The 17,041-nt window shown below is 44.6% G+C and overlaps 1 protein-coding gene across 2 annotated transcripts; it reads right to left on the bottom strand.

Annotated features, from left to right (window-relative positions):
* Nucleotides 1-9,288: 9,288 nt before the first annotated feature.
* FGFBP1 (fibroblast growth factor binding protein 1) lies at nucleotides 9,289-14,614 on the bottom strand. 2 transcript variants are annotated; one of them, XM_015422652.1, is made up of 3 exons: nucleotides 14,559-14,614; nucleotides 13,658-13,866; nucleotides 9,289-10,280 (listed from the first exon to the last, which is right to left on the bottom strand). In XM_015422652.1, exon 3 carries the CDS (start codon nucleotides 10,256-10,258, stop codon nucleotides 9,560-9,562), a length of 699 nt encoding a protein of 232 aa, XP_015278138.1. In that variant the 5' UTR covers nucleotides 10,259-10,280; nucleotides 13,658-13,866; nucleotides 14,559-14,614; the 3' UTR covers nucleotides 9,289-9,559. The 2 variants fall into 2 exon arrangements, with proteins under 2 accessions (XP_015278138.1, XP_015278140.1); XM_015422654.1 differs by lacking the exon at nucleotides 13,658-13,866.
* Between the last annotated feature and the right edge of the window lie 2,427 nt (nucleotides 14,615-17,041).

Below are 17,041 nucleotides of genomic sequence, written 5' to 3'. Positions count from 1 at the left end.
GAAAAGAACTGGGATGTGAAACAAAACTTCATATGTTTAGATCAATATTAAGTCAAATGATGTTATCTTGAGACTGCTAATAAGAAAATGATATAATTGATGATGTAATGTAATGTGGAGCGGGGGGGGGAAGCATTGCAGGAAGCCACTGGAGGGAGGGGAGGAAAGGGGACTGGGGTAGACAATGGAAAGGATGAAATGGTTTAATTTTAAATGTTGAATTCCTAAGAAAATAAAATTTGTTTACCTAAAAAAAAAAAAGAAGTTATCCGTAGAACCCCTACCAGTAGGAAGAAGAGGAGGAGGAGGAGGAGGAGGAGGAGGAGGAGGAGGAGGGGGAGATTGGATTTATACCCTGCCCTTCATTCGGAATCTCAGAGTGGCTTACAAACCCCTTTCCCCTCTCCACCACAGACATCCTGTGAGGTAGGTGGTGCTAAGAGAGAATCTCAGTTCTAATCTGGGAGAGCCGGGTTTGATTCCCCGCTCCTCCACATGCAGCTGCTGATGTCACCTTGGGTCAGTCATAAGTTCTTTCAGAGCTGTTCTCTCATGAGCAGTTCTCAAAAGAGCTCTCTCAGCCCCACCTACCTCACAGGGTGTCTGTTGTGGGGAGGGGGAGGGGGAGGGAAAGGAGCCTGTAAGCCGCTCTGAGACTCCTTCGGGCAGTGGTCACCCTCAGTCTAAATTGGCTCTGCCTCATATTGAAGTAATTGAGGTTAAAGTAATACTCTCATTGCTGGGGCCTTTTTGATTTATCTAGCCCTGTTTAGGTTAATATTTATCAGGGCTACTTTTGGGCAGGAACGCACAGGAACTGAGTTCCAGCTGGCTTCAGAGTTGGCAACGCCCACTACACCCAAGCCAAGGGAAGGTGGTTTAAAGTGCCTCCCCTCCCTTCCAAGGGCCAGCTTGCCCAGGCTCCTCACAGCCATGAGGTGCCCGGGCAAGCCAAGGGAAGGCATGAGGTGTGGCCTAATATGCTAATGCACTGCACGGTCAGGGTGTGGCCTATTATGCTAATGAGTTCCTGCTGGGCTTTTTCTACCAAAAAAGCCCTGATATTTATTAAATATTACAAACCCCCTTTAATGCAGGGGTGGGGATTAAACGTTGTACTCTCTTGAAGAGGGGAAAACAACATGTGACTAAGCAATTGCCTGGAAGTTTTGGATACTGCTGACATCTTTGATAATGGTCTATACCAAAAGAATGATTTTGAAGTAGAAGAGGGAGCAGAATTCAAGGGAGAAATAAAAAGAAGCAGTGAACTGCGACTACGGGACTCTCTGCTAGGAGATGGTGGTGTTAAAACAAGGGACGATAAACGTAGTGTGTTGGCAACTTAAACCTATCTTATTGGAGATTCCCTTAAATACCTATGAAAAACTAGAACAAATTTAGAGTCCAGTGGCACGTTTAAGACCAACAAAGGTTTATTCAAGGTATGAGTTTTCGTGTGCAAAGCACACTTTCTCAAATACGTTGGAATGGCAGGCAAGGTTCAAACTTATGGCCAGGGGCTGAACAGCAGACTGACAAGTAACATGATGATGCTCAAGATATGCAAAGTGAAAACTAAAGGCACAAATGTTAGGCAGATTTTCGGGGCGTGATCACACCGCAACATCTGGGAAACGTAGTGCACCCGTGGCCAACCTGTGGCATCCCACCGAAGATACACAGTTTAAAAAGTACCTCGGAAAGTGCACTAGTATCCGGAAAACGCGGGGCAGGGGTGGGAGTCTAATTGCGGGAGCGCTAGTATCCCGTGGCATCTGGCGCCCGTCCACGTCCTGTCACAAACTGGATATTTTTTGTAAGCGCATGTGCACAAACACATAACTGAAAGCAGAGCTGCTCTGTGGAACTGCGCATGCACACAAATGCAAAATACTTGCTGCACCACTTCTTTGCCATGCTCCGGCATCGCCATGTGATCGCCAGCTAACAGCCCAAGCGCGAAGACTCGGGGGACTGTGTGATCGGCCTACCGCACTTTATTTTGCTCCGGGGCGAACAGCCATGCCTCCCCCCGGCGTTATCTGGCCCGTGTGACCGGGGCCCTTATTTAGTTTTCACTTTGCATTCCCTTTGTTCATTCTGCGGTCACACACTAAGTAATCCACTTTCAATCCACTTTCAATGCACTTTCCAATGGGATTTTTACTGTGTGAACTGTCAAAATCCAATTCGAAAGTGCATTGAAAGTGCATTGAAAGTGGATTATTTAGAGTGTGTGACCACAGCCAAAGCCCAAATGTCAAGCCCACCTGAGGAAACTGAAAGCTTTTACCCTATTTTAAGATGGCTGAAAACAATTGGAAACAATTGGTATCCCATAAAAAAGGGCAGCTATGATTAAGAAACGGAGAACCTTGTTATCTGCTACATATGATGGAAAAAGTAATTTTTGCATATTGTTAACAGCAGAAGTATGAATATTTCCCTTATTCCCTTTTGTATCTCTCTGGCTATATGGTTGACTGTTTTTAGTTCTTTATATTCTGGTGATGATGTGACAGATGGACCTGATTCCGACCTTTCAAGGTGTTCAAAAGGTTTTCTCTTACCCCCTATTTATTTAATTTATATATTAATGATATTGTCAAAACTGTCACACGACCCATTTATCATGCACCCATTCTTAACCAACAAGGCCTTTTTTTCTTCTTTTTTTTTTAATAAAGATTTTATTGGCTCCCCTAAAAAGGGGAGGTATTTCGCTTAAAAGAAAAAATGGGAAGGGTAGACAGTGGGAGAAAGAGAAAGCTGAGTGATATATAAACTGGTAAATTAAACTGTTAGTAATGTCCAATTAATCTTCTTGGGCTTCTTCTGTGTGTTGTCAAACTTCTTTTCTTAGTCCGGTCACATGTAATTCTCTGTTAGTATGTTAGTAATGTTCCTTTGGATTTCTGTTAATAAAAAAAAAATCTCTTCTGGGCACATTCAGAGACGCTTCTTTGCGTGCTGGGTGCTTTTACTGTCGCTGACGTGGAGGAGCTTCCTCTGTTGTCTTCTCCTTCCGGCTTGTTAGATCCTCCTTCGGGTTGCTGTCAACACTCTCAGTTCATGCACTATAAATCCTCTTCCTTTCATGCCATTACTGGAGGTCCCCAGCTTTGAGAATGGTATTAATTTCATTTTCGCTTTTATATCCGCTCCCAAACTCTCTACTGGGTCCTCCTCGCAACTGTTGACTTATATAAGCGCTTGCCAGGCACTCCTCGCTGTCACAGTTCAAACTTCTCCGTTTTACAAAACTCCCGTCGGATTCACAGCCATAAACAGTCCAAACATTAAACAGCCGGCTCTCACACACATCCTTTTCTTTTTCGCTTGTATAGATGGAGGATTAACCTCTTCGCCTTTTTCGCTGGGAGGGGGGGGGAAACAATTTTCAGTTCTTTTTCTCTGCATTTTGACAACTCACAGTTAAGCCGATCTTTTCTTTTTCCATTTTTGCGGATGGTCGCTTTATCACTCGGTGACGTCTGGTGGCTCCGCTAAACCCCGTTCGGGGTCGCTCACGCAGCAAGGTCCATTGGGGCAGGGCATGGCGGGAGCCTCAGTCTCCGACCTCTCGGCTGAAAGAGCGACTCCCCCCTAGTGCGCCCTAAAGCGCCCCGGATCCGAGCTCCTCTCTTCCTGAGGTGCTCGTTCGGGTCTCCACTCGCGCAGATTCCCTCCTCCACCGCGGGCGGGCGAGACGCCCTCGGGAGCGACCCGAGGATGCGTCCGCCATTCGCGGGAGCCAGACCGGAAGCCCAACCAACAAGACCTTTCAATTCTACTTTCTGTAGATGATACAGAATTATTTTCCCGTACTTCTGTAGGTTTGAAGCATATGCTAGCCAGTTTTGGATCCTACTGTGTAGGTGATTAATTATAAATGCAGAAAAATCTAAAACAGATTTTTTTCCCAAGAGGCTCTCAGTCAAAGAAAAAGAACAGAGAGTAGCAAATATTAAGACCGAACAAGTGACTAGATTTAGGTATCTAGGACTGCTATTCTCCCAGGATTTATCCTGGAAAGCCCAGCTGCAATTTATTTCTCATAAGATATTGCCATATTCAAATGCTCCGTCACTTGTCGTCACACAGTAGGAGAAAGGTCGTGTCTGGCAGCCTTCAGGATCTTTTGGGGAAAAATTAACCAAGTGATACTGGAGTTTGGGCAGAAGGTCTTTCAGAGGACATAGATTCCTTTCTGTTCAAATTCTTGAGAAAAATAACCAGATTGCCTACGTCCGTATCAGGGTTAGATATTTGACAATAATTTACAATCCCTTCATTGGAATGAGCAGCTTGTCTACACAAATTCAGACTCAGGAACAAGATTCTATTTACTTATATTTCTAGACTCCTCCTTAAACCATAAGAAGACTCCTTTAATGAGTAACTGGAAGAAGTCAGCTGGTCAAAGATAGCAAGAGCTAGGCTTCACTTTGGCCTTTTTATTATCAGTGGAGAACCATAAATTAGCATTGGCACAGGTTAGAAAGAAGATGCTAGAGTTAGATTTCAGAAATACAAATCTGCGAGCAAGGCGGGTGTGGTCTCTTTCCTATAATGGACTAGTCACTAGAACCTGCTGTAACCCTCCTGGCGTATTTAAAATTTCTGACTATACCCAGATACAGCAGTATTTTTGGCTGCCAGATTAAATGCCACAGCATCACCTGAATTAAAAGGCTGGATAATCCTGTTGTTAGAAAAGGAAGAATTTATGAGCAAGGAAAGATTTTTCCTTTTTACTGCAGGATACTAAATCCTTGGCCGCTTATGTTTTAGTAATCCATCATAAAATAAAGAACTTTTATAATTAGAACGGACTCAGGAGGGAAAAGGGAGATTAAAAAAAATATATTGATGTGGTTAGGTTTTTGGCTAAGGCTGATAAAGCCACACTAGGGAAGAAGGGAGGGAGGGAGAAGAAGAAGAGATTGGATTTATACCCCAACCTTCACTAGCCAAGGGAGTCTCACAGTGGTTTACAAACTCCTTTCCCTTTCCCTCCCCACAACAGACACCCTGTGAGGTCGGTGGGGCTGAGAGAGCTCTTGACAGAAACTGCTCTTTTTCAAGAACATCTGTGCCAGAACTATGGCTTGCCCAAGGTCACCCAGCGGCTGCAAGTGTAGAAGTGGGGAATCCAACCTGGTTCTCCCAGATCAGAGTCCACGCACTTAACCACTACACCACTACACCAAACGGAAGGAAGGAAGGAAGGAAGGAAGGAAGGAAGGAAGGAAGGAAGGAAGTTGAGGAAGATGACATGTATGTTAATGAGCACTAAAACGAGCAGAGTGCACTGAAGAAAGTGCTGGTCTGGTGGGACTCAACTATACAGACACTGGGAGGTCCATGCATGGTGTTTTCCCCTTTAAGAGTAATGTGCACAGGCCCCCTGATTCTGATTGGGGCTGCACTACGAGGCGATTTCAAGCAGGAGAGGGGAAGCTCGGGAACACCGGGACGGCAGCTGAGATATGGCTGAGCTTTCTGTCCCTCCTCGGGAGCAGGTATTCAGCCTGGGTGTGGACAGCCGGGCAAGTCAAAAGGCAAGAGCCTTATCACCTGTGGCCCCGAGGGAGAAGGGCCAGCGGATCCCAGGGGAAGCCAAGCTGTGCTTATGATGCTGCTGGTGTTCACGGCTTATCTAAATTGTATTTGTAGCATTTTGTAAGCCACCTTCTGACCCCACTGCCTCAAAATCTGAGGTAAAAAGAAACAAATAAGCCTTTCCCTCCTGAGCCATTTTCCTGATCTGAAATGGCCCTGGGGTGATGCTGTTTTGCTCCATCAGGACAAGAGTGCAGGGTGCCCGCCTCATGAGGGTACCTGGAGAACCAAAGTCTCAGCCCTTCCTTCCTTTGTGCTCCAGTCCTGATAGGCATCATCGCCCTCCAGGCATATCATTTACAAATCAACACCACAAGCTCCATTCATGGAAGCCCTATGCAATTAACACATGGAATTCACTGCCACAAGAAGCAGCGGCAGCTACAAGCATAGGCAGCTTCAAGAGGGGATTGGATAGACATAGAGAGCAGAGGTCCATCAGTGGCTATTGGTCAGAAGGTGTAGATGGAACACTCTGTCTGGGGCAGGGATGCTCTCTATTCGTGGTGCTTAGGGGGCCACAGTGGGGGGGCTTCTGGGGTTCTGGACCCACTGGTGGTCCTCCTGGTGGCCCCTGGGTTTTGGCCCCTGTGTGAGACAGAGTGTGGGACTGGATGGGCCACTGGCCTGATCCAACATGTTCTTGTGTTCTTAGCTCTGCCCTTTCTCATGAAGAGATAGACTAGACAATCTCTCTCAGCAAATGTAATTCATAAAATTGTTGTGAGGCTAACATAGGAAGAAGAGATTGTATTTATACCCCACTCTTCACTCAGCGTGGCTTGCAAACTCCTTTCCCTTCCCCTCCCCACAACAGACACCCTGTGAGGTCGGTGGGGCTGAGAAAGCTCTTTCGAGGACTACTCTTTTTTGAGAACAGCTCTGGCAGAACTGTGGCTTGCCCAAGGTCATCCAACAGCCGCATGTGGAGGAGTGGGGGATCAAATTCTCCCAAATTAGAGTCCACGCACTTAACCACCACACCAAACTGGCTAGGAGAGGGGATACATATGCAAGCAGTATTTTCCTTGTACTGTACTATTTTCATTTTATTGTTCTCTGATTTCCTGGTTCAGTTTTATTCCCTTCCCAGCACTACAGGTCTGCAGCTTCCCTGTCGAGAAGGAAGAATTACGAAGGTTATGTGAAGGCTGCCGCTGAGCCTTTATGAACCTTTTTTTAATTATGGGGGGGGTGAGGGGAACCCGGGGGATTATTGAAGTTATTTTTAATGTAAATTTTGTCATATTTTTAAATAATTAAAAAAAAAGAAAAAAAAGTGATGGTGTGGAGTGCCGTTGAGTCGCAGCTGACTTACGGCAACCCCCGGAGGGTTTCCAAGGCAAGAGAGGTTCAGAGGCGCTTTGCCGTTGCCTGCCCCCGCACCACAAAGCTGGGTATTCCCTGGAGGCCTCCCATCCCAAATACTGGCCAGGGCCGACCCTGCTTAGCTTCCGAGATCTGATGAGACCAGGCTAGCCTGGGCCACTGTATTTCTTCTCTGTGTGCCAATCCCACCGGTTTACGACACCACCTTAATGAACCTTTCTCAGCCACGTGTCACAGTGCTTGAGGTGGAGTCCTTCCCCCCCCTCCCCACCAAAAACATGGTTTATTCTGAGTCATTCCCACAGCTGGCTTTGAATGCCACAACCGAATCCTGGGACATGCAAGATATATGTCACACGTTTCTCCACCCATAACTACAGCTGGGCCTCACACATCTCTCTCTAGGGAACTTGTGTTTCAGTTTACAGCCCTGGCATCTCTGCTGTCTTCCCAAAAATAATAATAATCAGTGGCCTGGGGATTCCCTTATCTCAGTTACTGGCTTAACTGTGCAAACAAGGATGATCCCCGTGGTTCTTTAGAACACCACCCAAGTTGTTTTTACTGGAAGACGCCCTGGAGTTGTGTACACAGAGATTTGTAACAAAGGTCCCAGTATACTGATGTTCCCACGTTACTGTAGTGATCTTTGATGTTGCTCTTCAGTGGTATATTATTATTATTATTATTATTTATTTGATTTCTATCCCGCCCTCCCGCCGAAGCGGCTCAGGGCAGCTTACAACAGTAAAACAGTAAAACAATACCTGTAAAACAACATACAATACATTAAAATCACGGTTTCCGACATTATACATCCTGTAGTAATGCAGCTGGTCCAATAAATACCTGAACCCGGTTTCTTCAAGTAAAATGTATTCTGTGGCAGATGGGAGTTAAAACTGTAGTTGGAGGAGAGTTAAATTGGAGTTAAAATTGTAGGAGCAGCAGCTGCCTTTTAGTACTTACAAAATAACTTCTGCCGGAATCTTTCTAAGAGGATTTTACTTTATAATGAAACTTTATAACTTTATAACAGAACTTTATAAGCAGCCATTTTATCCAGGGGAACTGATCTCTATAGTCTGGAGATGGAGCTGTAATCCAGCCATCACCTGGAGATTGGCAACCCTAGCTTGAAGATGACAGTGAGATAGAAATTTCAGAACTGGATATTAGATTAAAGGTAAAGGTTTCCCTTGCTTGAAAGCCAGTTGAATCCGACTCTAGGGATGCGGTGCCCATCTCCGTTTCCAAGCCAAAGAGCCAGCGCTGTCCAAAGATGTTTCCGTGGTCATGTGGCCGGCATGACTAGATGCCAAGGCACATGGAACCTTCCCACCGAAGCGGTACCTATTTATCTACTTGCAATGTCTTGCTTTTGAACTGATAGGTTGGCAGGAGCTGGGACCAGAGATGGGAGCTCACTCCATCATGCGGCACCCGGGTCTCCAACTGCTGAACTACCGACCTTCTGGTCTGCAGCTCAGCATCTTAACCACTTGAGCCACCGCAGCCCTGGATATTAGATTATATACCCATAATTCACACACAGCAGAAAAATACAATAAGCTTTAAAAGACAAATAACTTTTATTTTTCGCCATTCCAAAGTATCAAAAAGTGCATAGCAACGAAATCATCAGTTTGGCAAGAAATATCAGGAGAGGTGTGAGGAGAGGCAACGGTAGATATTATATACATTTTTACAGAGTTTGTAACATCCAAAGGTAACAATTGCATACCATGCTTATATAAATGATTTTCTCTCTGTAGCCTCTGCCTTCCGGGGGGGGGGGGAGCTTTGAAAAAATGTTTAAATGTTCACTTCGACAATTTACCTCTTATCTACACAGTTTGAAGTAGAGATCTTTAGCTAGCTACTCCTGGGTTAAAACTGGCCCACTGATTTGTATAATCTGATCCCCCTCCCTTCCCGAGTTGACAACATGCAGGTAAAAGAGACGGGGCGGGGGGGGGGGGGCAGGCATGGCCGGATTAACCATGAAGCAGACTAAGCACGTGCTTGGGGCACCAGGGCCAAAGGGGGCACCACAAAGTTTGGAAAAGGGTGAAAAGAAAAAAAGCGAATGAAGATTTGTTTTAAAAAAAAATGTTTTGATAAAACTAGTGCAAATTGATTATGGTGCACCCTAGGGTTCTCTTCTATTTTTTGTTGGCGAGGTGCAGTGTCATAGGCTATGTTTAAAAATAAAATGCATGTGTTTAAAAGTAAAATGATGGAGCCAAATTCAGTTGTCAGTTGCTGCAACCTGCATTGTATAACTGGTCAGACAGGTCAACAACTAAAATGGACTGGGGGGTCAGTGTGGAAAGGAGGGGGGGCACCAAGATGGGTCAGTGCTGAGGGCACCAGTGTGCCTTCATCCGCCCCTGGGGGCAGTAGTTATTATCATGGGATTTGTCCGCAATTCAGCTTGAAGTGGGGTGAGGGATCCTTCCACTCCTCAAAGCAGACCTGTATGCTGACCAGAGCTATAATAAAATGAAGGACTATTTACAATGGTTTCGACCTTGAACCTTGCGTTGTCTGAGCTAAGTATCTCAGGCAGCATAATTTAGCTACCAAGATTCCTTGTGTTTTACTTACACTTTTTATCTTGTACTAACGTAACGAAAAAGTGACAGAGAGAGAGCCATAACTCTGAGCAGTATTCTTCAGCCACCTTTTTCTGATCAATGTAGTCTACATCTTCGACACAATCTCTGGAGCCTCGTTCTGGTGGATTTCCGGGAGCGTTAGGAGATGCTGTTGCCGAGGAGGCCTCCCTCCCATGGGGAACTGGATCCTTTTGTTTGGAATCTTGTGGGCTTTCCAGTCGAAGGTGAGCGCTTGCGGGTCCCATCCTACAGACTGAAGATTTCAGAATATCTTTTGGGTCCTCACAGATGTTCTTCTTCTTCTTGAGAGACCTGGTAATTTGCTTCCAGAAGATGTTCCTGTTTTCTGAATACTGCGGGCAGGCGGAAGGGTTGCCTGAAAACACACAGGAGACGTTGCGGTCCTCTTTCTTGCAATCTATTTTTAAGGCAGCAGTCTCGCTTTCACTCAGTGTCCAGGTGCACGGAGACTTCTCCTTGCTGATAAACTTGCCTTTATGGGCGCCTTTCTGTCCTCGACCTTTCTGACCCTTTCCAGTCTGGGGATTGGACTTTTGCCTTCCACCTTTACCTGCGTGTGTCCGCGCTTTATTTTTCTCGTTCTGTCTTTCACAGTCAGTGTGGAGTATCTGAGAGAACACAAGCAGAGTGCAGAGCAGGGCAAGGCATCCGATCTTCATGGTTCCTGGTCCTTTTGACAACCTGTGTTGGAAATGCAGACATAACTTGTAAGGTTTTGACCCTTTCTTTGCCTGAGTTCTTAATTCTTGAATTAATTTAAGCTAAATGTAAGTTGAAGTGTAAGACGGATGGACTCGGAGGCGGGGGTTTTCCTGAAAAAGAGGTGCCAGAACTCCCAAGAGAGAAATGAAGTTTTCAGTCTGTATACTGAAAACTCATGAACTTTTAAACATCATTAAAAGAATTTTGTCAAAGAGGTTCTGGAATTCCATTCCAGTGCGTTCCCCCAGAAAAAAAGCCCTGGATCATTGACTCAGTCAAGGAAGCCAGGCCCTCAGTCTGCAAAACTTGAGCAAGGCTGTTAAGGCTGCCAGATCCCCGGGCCGGGGGGGGGGGAGGTTTGACCACTCTAGGGGCCCCCAACCTGCCAGCCCAGATTCGGCTGCTGGGGGGACCAGTGAGCCTTCATCCGCCCCTGAGTGAAATGCACTAAGAGAACCCTGGATGCACAGTTGGCACCTCTTTCTCACTCTAGTACAGTGGTTCTCAACCTTCCTAATGCCGCGACCCTTTAATGTTGTGTTCCTCATGTTGTGGTGACCCCCAACCATAAAATTATTTCCGTTGCCATTTGAGAGAGCACTGAAAGAACTCTTATGAAATGGACTTCTGTTTTCCTTCTGGAATGAGTGAAATCAGGCAGATTAACCATGAAGCGGACTAAGCACATGCTTAGGGCACCAGGGCCAAAGGGGGCACCACAAAGTTGGGAAAAGGGTGAAAAGCTTAGTTTGTACAGTCTATTGTGTTATCCTAGGAATAAATTTTTGTATTGCTGCAACCTGCATTGTATATCTGGTCCGACAGGTCAACCACTAAAACGGACTGGGGGTCAGTGTGGAAAGGAGGGGGCACCAAGATGGGTCACTGCTGAGGGCACCAGTGAGCCTTCATCCGCCCCTGAGTGAAATGCACTAAGAGAACCCTGGATGCACAGTTGGCACCTCTTTCTCACTCTAGTACAGTGGTTCTCAACCTTCCTAATGCCGCGACCCTTTAATGTTGTGTTCCTCATGTTGTGGTGACCCCCAACCATAAAATTATTTCCGTTGCTACTTCATAACTGTAATTTTGCTACTGTTTTCCGATAGTCTTAGGCGACCCCTGTTAAAGGGTCATTCGACCCCCAAAGGGGTCGCGACCCACAGGTTGAGAACCACTGCTCTAGTACCAGTATGTTTGCACTTTGGCTTGCAGAAAACTAAGGCATTCATACTGTTAAATTCAACAAATATGCCAACTAGTTTTATACAATTTTATACACTTAAGTAATAAGTGGTGCATTTTATGCCATTAGACAGCAAAAAAGCTTTAGGTTTAATAGGAACAGAACAAAGTTTGAGTCCAGTGGCACCTTTAAGACCGACAAAGTTTTATTTCTGGGTATAAACTTCCATGTGCAGGGTCTTACAGGCGCCACTCGACTCAAACTTTGTTCTGCTGCTTCAGACCAACAGGGCTACTCACCAGAATCTAGTAATAAGAATATTAGGAATACGAATAATATTTCAACCCCCATAAAATTCCATTTTTCCCTATGGCATCAGAATGTCTAGAAATTTTACATCTTTACTCTGGCCCTATCCTAGACCCCTATAAAGAAGAAGAAGAAGAAGAAGAAGAGATTGGATTTATACCCCGCCCTTCACTTGGAGTCTCAGAGCGGCTGACAAACTCCTTTCCCTTCCCCTCCCCACAACAGACACCCTGTGAGGTGGGTGGGGCTGAGAGAACTCTGACACAAACTGCTCTTTCAGGAACAGCTGTGCCAGAGCTTGTGACTGACCCAAGGTCACATCAGCAGGTGCAAGTGGAGGAGTGGGGAATCAAACCCGGTTCTCCCAGATTAGAGTCTGCACACTTAATCACTACACCAAAGACTCATCCAGAGACCCAAATGCATACAGACTCCTTGATGTATGATCGAGTTTTTGCAGGATACATATAGTGTGTACTAATTATACCATAACAAATAGAGGGGATGAAAGTGGGAACAACCCCATTAGCACATGCCACAAACATTTTGACAGGGCTAAAGAATCTATTCTTTAAAAAACAAAGCAAACACTAAATTTAGGGCATATCTACACTACAGCCCACTTCAGATGAACAAGGAAAGAGAAGAATAGTGAAGAAACATGTACACTTGATAGGAACAAAAGCCATATCTAACTATTAGCAAGCCAATGAGAGTTTCAGCTTAAATGTAAGTAATAGAAAAGTAATAGAATTTAACATAAAATTAAAAGCATAATCTGACTTGGTTTGGCCTTAATGGAGGCAGAATCAAATAGCTAATTCTCAATTTGGCCCTACCATGTAGATTTTTTTAAAAAACCCTCATAATAGGGCCAACCTAGGATGGGGAGGGGGTCAATGTTTCTGCAAACCTGGGGGGGAATCTGGGTTCTGTGATTTCCCAGGTTCTAATCTATCCACTTTCATTAGGGCTATTCACATGACCAGTAAAATGTGCAGGTTTTTAAATACTGACTTGGTATTCTTGCCCCAGAAGAAAACTGCAGCTTGCCGTTCCTCAGGCCCCATTGGAATGACATTATAGGCCACAACATCTGGCTCCCTGGGTCAAAATGGGCCTCTCAATAATCATGGAAGGCTGTGAAGCCGACAACACTCACTTAGGAATAAGTCCCACTGAACTCACTTGGATTTATGTCCACACAGTCATGGGGATAGAAGTATTCTAAATATGTTATGCAGATACAATCAGACCATACACACACACACACACACACACTCTCTCTCTCTCTCTCTCTCTCTCTCTCTCTCTCTCTCTCTCTCTCTCTCTCTAGAAAAACATGAAAATGTACAGCAAAAACTGAAATGAAGCACATGCTGATTCGAAACAAGTTTGCCTCCTTGAGAGGGGTTCCATAGACACCTCTCTGATCTGCCATCTGTTCTGCTGCTACAAAACCTGCAGCCGTGGATCCGCTTGACTATCCACAGAGCTGGAAGAAGTGGCAACGATGATCCGAAGTAGCACTTGGTGCTGCGTTGTGGAAATGTGCCATTATCTGCGCACACTTTCACTTCTGTAATGCTACTACACCTTCTCCAACAGACAGTTTCCAAATAAGTAAGCGTTCACATTAGCAGAAGGCAAAATATACTCATGTGAGCCTTGCTACGTAATTAGAACAGCCTTTTAAAATCAGGGAAGGACAATCTAATACTGCAGTCTTCAAACTAAAAAACTGGGTCATCTCAGTCCAGGGTGATGGACCAGTTTTAGTAGCAAAGGCCAGCTGCAATTCTTCAAATAAATGCTGCAATATTATTCTCCAGAAAACCCTATTGAACGCAGTGTGGCTTACTTCTGAGCAAATGTGTAGAGGCTTGGGCTGCCTATTCCACTGAACTCAACAGGGTTTAAGTAGCTTCACCAAGCACAGTAGTGACATCCAGAGGTCCTTCTTATTAGAGCCAAATCACAAGTGACATCCCTGCATTACTTCTCTTTTCCTGAAAAAGCAGAGGCTGAAGTGATGGAGAGTGGCTGTTTCGCTTCACACTATTTGCTTTCCTGGAGGAAAAGATAAATACAATATATTTTACAAATACAATATCTATTACAAATATAATGGAGAAAATCCATTTGGGCAGGGCACCTTTGAAGGCACAAACAGCTAGAAAGGTAAAGGTAAAGATAAAGGTAAAGGTTTCCCTTGCTCGAAAGCCAGTCGAATTTGACTCTAGGGATGCGGTGCTCATCTCCGTTTCGAAGCCGAAGAGCCAGCGCTGTCCAAAGACATTTCCGGTGTCATGTGGCTCAAGTGGTTAAGATGCTGAACTGCAGACCGGAAGGTCGGTAGTTCAGCAGTTCTAGACCCGAGTGCCTAGTGACGGAGTGAGCTCCTGTCTCTGGCCCCAGCTCCTGCCAGCCTAGCAGTTCGAAAGCAAGAAATTGCAAGTAGATAAATAGGTACCGCTTTGGTGGGAAGGGAACAGCATTCTCTGTGCCTATTTTTCAGTAAAAAGAAAATATAGTGGACAGACACACCAAGGGCATGTTAACGTGTCATCTGGCTCTCATTCAGCAGCTAGGAAGCAAACGGTGCCAGGAAACTAAGCAGAGTTACACCCTCCCAAGTCCATGGAAGTCAGTGCACTTAAAACAGAGTGCCTCTGCTTAGAATGGCACTCTTAAGCCTCACCTGTCGGAGAGATTTTGGTTTCTACGGCAGACAGAAAGTGCAAGCCAGCTGTAACACATACCTCTCGCTTTATCTTTGGCGTGTTCCCCCCAAATAGAAAACTCAAGGTGAATCCTGTCTCTTCCAATGTTCTGCGGCCTCGGTGCCATTTATACCCTCAGAGACACACCTACAGGCCTTCCAAAGATTATTACTACATAATTGTAGGCTTTCATGCCTTATTTACTTATCTTGACACACCTTCTGGCAGCAAGCCAGATCTTGCTCAGAAGAGTTTTTTTTTTTTAAACACACACACGGACCCAGGAACAAGCTCATTTAGGCTGCGCTGATAGATGTGCGTTTACGTAAAGGAAGACTTGTGCCAACTCCTTTCCTTTTCTGGCTTGGCAAGGGACTGAGATACATCCCCTTGATAAATGCAGCATCCAAACAGGGATGGGTTAATACGCAAGAACGAGCCAGCGGTGGAGAAGAACAGTGGCTGCAGTTGTAAGAACAAGCTGGTAATCAGGCCAATCATTTATTTCGTGGCATTCTTAAGCAGTCTGGTTGACTTTCCCAGCCGGGGAAAAAGGTATGAGACACAATCCGAGTCCCCGTTGTTCCATTTTCTCATATTCCGTCCCTTATGATAGGCTTGCCAATTTCCCGGTGGTGGCAGGAGATCTCCTGGAATTACAACTGATCTTCCATAGAGATCAGTTCACTGGGAGAAAATGGCCGCTTTGGAAGGCGGACAGTATGGTCCCATACCCCACTGAAGCCCCTCCCCTCCCCAAACCCCGCCCTCCTCAGGCTCCACCCCCAAAAGCTCCAGGTATTTCCCGTCCTGGAGCTGCCAACTTTCCTTCCCTTTGGCTCGGTTCAGACATAACACAAAAACCTGGTTTCAGTAATGAGGACTACTGTGCTTCTCTGACCTTCACCCGCTCCACTAACTATGGTTCGTTAGGCTCCCTTGACCAGGGTTTGAAGTTGTTTAATAACCAAGGTTAAATTTAACGACTGTTTACCAGACACGACACACACAGAGGCAGGTTTCTGGGCTTGTTTGCTGACGCTGGCCCTGGTGCATTGCCCGCTACAGAGATACTCATCCAGAACAAAGGCAAGAAATCCAGGATCCAAGTGATCGTCTGGAAGCTAATCCTGGTTTCACAAACAGAACAGTTATCAACCAGGCTTGCATTTGTTCTTCTCCAACTTAGTCGAGGATCTGACTTTTTTGTGATTTCAAAATGCCACATAATGCCAGACTGGAGCTTGATATTTGAAATTTATTTGATATTTGGGACTTACTTGCCCACCACAGCCCTTCTGTGTGTCGTAATACTTCTGGCACCCACTTTCCTATTTGGTGCAGACATTTCTTCAGGAAGAAGCCATCTGGAAACACAAGATTGGAATGACTTTCAATGTTCTTCTTACGCCTATCAATTACTTTTGAAAAATCTGCCATATGAGGAAAGATACCTTTTAAAAAATATATGCAGAGTGAATTTATTGAAAAATATATTTAACACTTAAAAAAAAAAAAACTTCCTCAGAATTCTCTGAAATCCCCAGCCAGCAAGGAGTTTTCATTTTCTTACTAGGTACCGGAATCAGTTGAATTCTCTCTCTATCTCTCTCTCTCTCTTTTTGGAAAATTTTTATTGCTTTTCAGTATAAACTACAAAACTAAACACTACAAAATCAGAGTAGCAAGGTACATTAATGAACTAATTTGCACTTTGGATATTTCCCTACTTATTCATGTTAACAATATATCATTTGATTTCTAAGTAGGAAGTATTCAAATAGAAAGAACAAAAGCTTCTTAACTTTAGTATCGCATATGGGCAATAATATAAATTCTTTATGTTTTAACATAAAAAGATCTCAGATCTTCATTTGGATGCTTTCTTGTCTTTGCGCTTCTTCTTCTTTTGCTTGGGATTTTAACCTTATAAGGTCTGGGGGCCGCAGCTCCCAAATCAGAATCACAGTCAGAGTCAAGGATTGCACCCAGGGACGCTGAAGTCGATGAGGAGCTGTCAGTGTCTGACGCCTGATGATCATTGTTTTCTTCTGTCGCCTTCTTCTCCTCTGCTTCTTTTCTTTTTTTTGTCGGCATTTGATGCTGCTCCAGGAATGTTTCTGCTTTAACGAGAGAGTCAATCTTTTCCTTCTTCTCTTTGTAGTTGAATATAAGACCTTTTGGTAAAATCCATCGATATTGGACATTGTTCTTTTGAAGAAATGTTGTAATGTTTCTTACATATTTCAAATGGAACATCTTTCAGTATTTTTATCTCTTCCTCTTGGATTTTTAATGGTGTGGCAGTAGACACTTTTAAGTATCAAGTCTCTTGTTGATCTTTTTGCAAATTTAACAAATATTTCCCCTGGAAGATTATTTTTTTTCACAAACTCTGAATAAGTTCAACAAATCATGTCTATGTCCGCTTGCAATATTTCAGGTTTGCTGTTGATCAAGGGGAGCCGATGCTTCACTTAAAACTTCTCTTAAATTTTCATATTTTTTTTCCGGTACCCCAC

This window comes from Gekko japonicus, unplaced genomic scaffold (assembly GCF_001447785.1).
Source record: "Gekko japonicus isolate JY-2015 unplaced genomic scaffold, Gekko_japonicus_V1.1 scaffold2065, whole genome shotgun sequence".
Lineage (NCBI taxonomy): Eukaryota > Metazoa > Chordata > Lepidosauria > Squamata > Gekkonidae > Gekko > Gekko japonicus.
This window is presented reverse-complemented; position numbering and strand designations above follow the sequence as displayed.

Bases quoted from the DNA above. Each gene is read 5' to 3' on its own strand.
- FGFBP1 (XM_015422652.1), bottom strand. From the start codon at position 10,258: ATGAAGATCGGATGCCTTGCCCTGCTCTGCACTCTGCTTGTGTTCTCT.